Source organism: Oncorhynchus kisutch, linkage group LG19 (genome assembly GCF_002021735.2).
Source record: "Oncorhynchus kisutch isolate 150728-3 linkage group LG19, Okis_V2, whole genome shotgun sequence".
In the NCBI taxonomy this organism is placed as follows: domain Eukaryota; kingdom Metazoa; phylum Chordata; class Actinopteri; order Salmoniformes; family Salmonidae; genus Oncorhynchus; species Oncorhynchus kisutch.
In genome coordinates this window covers 30,591,849-30,598,206 of record NC_034192.2, presented here as the reverse complement: position 1 = coordinate 30,598,206, position 6,358 = coordinate 30,591,849, and the positions used below count along the sequence as shown (strand labels likewise).

At 42.4% G+C, this 6,358-nt stretch overlaps 1 protein-coding gene across 1 annotated transcript; it reads right to left on the bottom strand.

Moving 5' to 3' along the window:
- LOC109910040 (ADP-ribosylation factor-like protein 3) lies at positions 1-5,252 on the bottom strand. Its single transcript, XM_020509192.2, has 7 exons — positions 4,871-5,252; positions 4,646-4,758; positions 2,767-2,913; positions 1,463-1,579; positions 1,161-1,211; positions 750-935; positions 1-534 (listed from the first exon to the last, which is right to left on the bottom strand). The coding sequence occupies exons 2-7, from the start codon at positions 4,661-4,663 to the stop codon at positions 487-489; spliced, it is 567 nt and encodes a 188-aa protein (XP_020364781.1). The 5' UTR covers positions 4,664-4,758; positions 4,871-5,252; the 3' UTR covers positions 1-486.
- Positions 5,253-6,358: the final 1,106 nt, after the last annotated feature.

Here is a 6,358-nt window from a genome sequence, read left to right as displayed (position 1 = left end):
TATGACTAACGCTTTTAATGTAAAAAAAATCTCAAAATCTCAAAACACAAATACTTGTACATTACACACATACTTTACACATACGCTACTCTGGTGTTTACCGAACTGACTGACTGACTCAAACAAAATTATTACATCTTTATGTCAATATGTGTAATATTATACATAGGAAAACACAGAGACTCTCCAAGTGAAGCTTCCAGACATGGGGTAAAACAGAAATGACAGGATATGGACATAATGCTAATTTAAGTACATTTGATCATTTTATTACAGCATATTCACATAGGGCATATTTGTAAATATGTAAAAAAAACTTTCCTTAAAATTCTAGGGCCAGTATTCTTCTTTCATTGGAGCACCATTTAAAATAATACCTCACACACACACATTGCAGTAATAAAATAACCAGACAGTGTAAAAATACAATATTTGGGTATGTTTCTCTCTGGTGAAAATGAGGATTGATACAGTAGGGCTGGTAGTTTATTTCTTCTTATTTACAATGTTGTTGCAAATCCAGTTCATGCCATCCTGTGGTGATCGAAAACAGAGCAGAGTGAGGAGGAAAATATGGTTACATTCAAATCTCATCAGCAGGGACATTTTGGTACATGTTCAGGTGTTTTCGGTCATTCTGATTAGTGCTACACAAACCTTCAGGAAGAATATACTGATTTCCTGATTCTAACTAATATGCACCTCAACCAGTCAATCATTTGGTCTAATTCCAGTTTAACAGTACTGACCTGTACTCCCTCCCCTGACACTGCTGAGCAGGCTTGGATCTGCCACTGACGGTCCCGGTACGTGTGCAGGTTGAGTCCCTCAGCGATCTCACTGGCGGGTGAGGCCGTGGCCAGGTCCTGCTTATTGGCAAAGATGAGCACTGGCACACCCTTTAAGTTCTCCTCATCGATCAGCTCTTCCAGCTCCTAAAGAGAGAGCGAGAGAGACAGCAAGAGAGAGAGAGAGAGCAAGAAAAAGAACTCAACACACAGATACAGATCAGTGACAACTATGTAATTAGACATAATCAGACAATGAGATGGGGCTGTAATCAATGAGATAAGGCTGTGAATGTAATCACATCAGCTAGATAGCTATTACATACAGCTATTACAGACAGCTATTACAGCTATGAGGTGTGCCATGCTTACCAGTCCCGTCTCCTCAAACCGCTTCTTGTCTGCGCTGTCTATGACATAGATCTGGAAGTTGAAAATAATGAACTATAAACATCTAAAAGAGCCAAGAGACATATAGTGATCAAAAGTATCATTTCGCCACAGCCATGACATATTTACTACATGCAATATCATCCTCTAGACCCACAGCATTCATATCATGGGACTGTTGCGCATAGCGGTTCTCCTTACCTTAATGAGCTACTATTGATCACAACATGAGGATCACGAGACAGAATGCAGTAGATCTGAAGGACCCTGTTAGAGGTGCTCACCAGTAAGTCTGTGTTCTCAAGGTATTTCTTCCAGAAGGGACGGATCTTCCTCTGTCCTCCGATATCCCATACGTTCAGCTTCATGCCATGTGAGGCCACACTCTTAATGTTAAAGCCCTTGTGTCAAACACAAACCAAGGGTTAGTACTGTATGACAGGGCATTTCATTAGAGAGCTGTTGTTGAGGACCCATCTAGCAGCTAAAATTATGAAATAAAGTCAAGTCAAGCCCACCATTCATCACTGTGATCTCAACCAAAAAATCTTTCAGAACAACATGGAATGAACGAGACTTAAGACTTAAGACAGTTAAACATAGACCTGTGAACAAAGGACAACCACAATAACAACTTTGCTCAACCAGGGTTGTGCTTTTCATGTCTAAGAGGAAGTGTTGTCCTGACATGGGCCACAGCCTTTTTCAGAACACTGCCTCCATCTGGCTCAGCAGCGAGAGGTTGTATAACAACATGATCCCTCAGTAGAGACAGGCCTCAGCCTCATGCTACCAGCATGCTACCTGCTGAGCCAATCCTTACCATCCTGCTTTCTCACTGAAGTCCACCCTGCTCTTTCACCTTTCCTCTACCTTATTCCCAACCCTGGTCCCAGAGGCCACGGCTACATTGGAGTCATTCTCTTTTGTCTGTGCCGGGGTGATGTGATGTTTTGTTGATAGTACATTTACATCACATTTGAGTAATTTAGCAGACACCTTTATCCAGAGCGACTTACAGGTAGTATATTTATCTTAAGACATCTAGGTGAGACAACCAAATATCACAGTCATGGTGTAAGTGCATTTCTTCTCAATAAAACTGCTATCAGCAAAATCAGTGGTGGTAGGAAAAGACAAGTGCAAGTGTGAAGTAATGCTATAGCTGTGTATATGCGTGAATGTGATGGTGTCTTACATGCTGTGAGAGTAAGAGAGAGCAAGAGAGAGAGGGAGAGAGGGGGGGGGGAGTGTGTATCGGTGTGTGTACGCGTTTTACTATACTTGTGAGTACCAGAAGTCCTCACAAGAAACGTTTTGCTGGTCCTCACCTGTAAAAACGCTATTTTATGCTTAGGGGTTAGGTTTTAGGGTTAGGTTTTAGGGTTAGGTTTAGAATTAGGGTTATGGTTAGGGTTAGGTTTAGGTTTAGGGTTAGGGGTTAAGGTTAGGTTTAGGGAAAATAGGATTTTGAATGGGAATCAATTGTTGGTCCCCGGACAGTCCTCGCAAGTATAGTAAGACATAGTTGTGTGTGTGTGTGTGCATTGTATGTCTGTGTGTATGTCTGTGTGTGATGCCTTCTGACCTGTGTGGGTGTGATAGTGTTGATGTCTTCTGAGGCGAGGCTCTTCAGTAGGGTGGTCTTGCCTGCGTTATCCAGACCCAGTAGAACTATCCTCAGCTCCACACTCTCTGTGGTCCCTTTCAACTTCTGAAGGACCGAGAGCAAGCCCTGAGGAAGACATAGTACAATTCAGTAAAATTCTGTTAATTTTATTACTACTTGACACCGTAGTTCATTTACCATAACATAACAATCCCAACACACTTGACTATGGAAAAGTTACAATTTATTATAATGTGATCATATCAATTTCAAGGTGTTGAATGAAATGCATCCATTTATCCATCCATCCGATTTGTAGCTGATGACAAAAAAAAAACTCAGGTTTTGTATATTCTGATTGCATGATAGGCCCTAGTAGCCCCCTTTCTAGTGGCCACAAGTAGAGCATGCTCCACATCATTTACATAATCATCAGAGGGAAAAAACAGGAAGTACACGGATGGAGGGATTTTTAAATTATTGAACCTTTATTTAACTAGGCAAGTCAGTTAAGAACACATTCTTATTTACAATGATGGCCTACCCCGGCCAAACCCGGACGACGCTGGGCCAATTGTGCGCCGCCCTATCCCAATCACGGCCAGATGTGATACAGCCTGGAATCAAACCAGGGACTGTAGTGACGCCTCTTGCACTGAGATGCAATGCCTTAGACCACTGTGCCACCCGGGAATGACTGGCAACATTTCCATTCACTTAATGACATGCTGTGTGGTTTATGAGACAATCTACAGAAACCAAATTGCACCCCCCCCCCAGTAGGGTTCAGTACAACAAACACCTTGTTATGACACACACTGTATGTTTAGAACCTAAGTAAGCCCCTGACCTAAGAAATGAGGGCATGTTGTCAAAGCCTTGTCTCTTTGAAACAGTTGACTTACAGCACGATGACTCCCTTTCTCGCCCTCCCTTTCTATCTATCCCTCTTGCTCGCTCTCACAGTGTCTCTCTCTCTCTCTCTCTCTCTCTTCCTCTCTCTCTCTCTCTCTCTCTCTCTTCCTCTCTTTCCCTATCGCTCCTGTGTAAGCTTTAATCTGCCACTTCATTTAGAAAAGCAGTAGCGTTTATTTCGGCCCCATTAATGTAATAGCCTACTGACTAATATAATAAGATTAATGCATGTTGCACAAACAGACTCTCAGACTACTGAAAAGAATACCACAAACACACTCTCTGACTACTGAAAAGAATACCACAAACACACTCTCTGACTACTGAAAAGAATACCACAACCAGACTCTCTGACTACTGAAAAGAATACCACAACCAGACTCTCTGACTACTGAAAAGAATACCACAACCAGACTCTCTGACTACTGAAAAGAATACCACAAACACACTCTCTGACTACTGAAAAGAATACCACAACCAGACTCTCTGACTACTGAAAAGAATACCACAAACACACTCTCTGACTACTGAAAAGAATACCACAAACACACTCTCTGACTACTGAAAAGAATACCACAAACACACAGGTATATAATTTGTTTTTTAAACATACCCAACAAGGACAAGCACACACATAGAACATTCATCAACATTGCCAGTAAGAGACTCTTTCCTGACAATGAGCACTTTTGCTTGTCACATTACATATACAATGAAATGTACAGTTAAGGCCAGATCCACTTATTCAACCAGTGACATTTTTTTACCAACCAGAGCCCAATTTGTTGAGTTATACATACAGATGAGACGGAACATTCATTACAAAATAAATTGCTAACACTCTTGTGGAGCTCACTCATATCAAGAGAACACTCCAATTATTTCCCGTCGGTCACACAAACACACGATGAGCCATTAGAAGCCTCCATATTAGGCCACATACCTTTGTAGCTTCTCCCATGGTGGTGTGTGTGTTGTGTGGTGTAGCCGATAGGCTGCAGCTACATTCTCTGCTAAACCCAACAGGTACGCCAACTGCTATCCAGGATATGTCACCTGTTAGTTAGGGTGACAACAAGGCACCTGCTTTTGCCTCTTCCTCTTAAAAAAAAACCTGGTGTGTGTATGACTAAGTGTGTGTGTGACGGTCGGCGAGTTGTCTCCCTACATTAGCTTGCTCAGCACTGTTGGGTCGGCGAAGAAGAAAAGTCAAAGAGGGGGAGGGGGGTTTGGGACTAGGATTAGGAGACCGGAATTAGCCCTCGTCTTCTGTCCACAGTCACCCTCAACCCCCTCTCCCTCCCTCCCTCCGTCCATCCCTCCATCCCCACTTGGAGCTTTACTTGGATTATCTCTGAGCCACCTGCTAGTGAGGAAACTGAAGAAACAGCCTAACTGACACTCCACCACACACACGCACATGCACACACACGCACACACACACGCGCACACACACGCACACACACACACACAAAATTAAGCCTGACTACCATATGGTACCGCAAACACATACCCACTGTTCTCTCTTCCCGCGCACAAACACATACAGTATACACACTCACACCAAAACCCATATAAAGAAAGAGAGCACACACAGTGTCCCTATATGCAGGCAGTAGGATTACATGGAATAGGCCCGAGAGAGGATTACAGCATTTCCTGGTGCTTTTACTCCACTGAATGGAGACGCTGTGAAGTAGGAGTGGCTAATCTGGTTGCTAAGAGCCCGTCGCTTGGTTACACAATAGTGCCGCCCTGGCCTGGCCAGGCCTCTTACACACACATACACACACACGCACACGCACACTGAGTTAGAAAACTCTGATAGTCATATTTTCAAATCTTTACTTGTTTATTAAATGAAATGCAATTTCTCACAAATGATGGAACAAACACACATATTAGAAAGAGTTGTGGAGGGCGAAAATAATCTAGGCTGGAATTAAATACATTTACAAGAAAATAAACCTTGTTATTCCTTTTTTTTTAAGTACTTTGAAAGTCTGGAATGAGACAGACAGAAATATCCAGGTTTGTTTGAGGACTTAACCTTTGTTTTCTGGCTCAAGGTAAAGTCTACTACATGCACAGATACAGAGGCATAAACAAGTGAAAACTGAATAGGTATGTATGTTTCTCTGGGCCTGGTCAGTAGCCAAATACTTCTGTTGTGTGGTTTAATACCGGTAACAGGTATTATGAGATTTCAGGCCTCTGCACTGGCAGAGGCTGGAAATATCAATTGTGGCTACTCACTGTTTAACAGAACATCTGACAACCCTACATTGTGTCCACACAAGCGCTCAAGGAAATGGACATTTGCAACATTTGTTCCATGTTGTTTGCTGTCCATGGTTCTGAATCTCCGCTACTATTTGCTTATTTGTTTGTTTAGTGGTGCATTGGATATGTCGTGCCAAAAGGTATCATTAAGTGCAAACAGCCCAAACTGTCGCAAATTCCCCTGATAGCCAAGGAGAGAGAAAAGGACCAAAAAGCTGGCTGACATCTTTCAGTCAAAGGTAGACTAAGACTAATGTAATTTTGGTAACATTTTACTTGACACCCAGTGTCATAACACGTCATGACTCGGTCATAACCATGTCATAATATGTCATAACAGCTGACATAACTTGTCATAACCTGTCATAACACT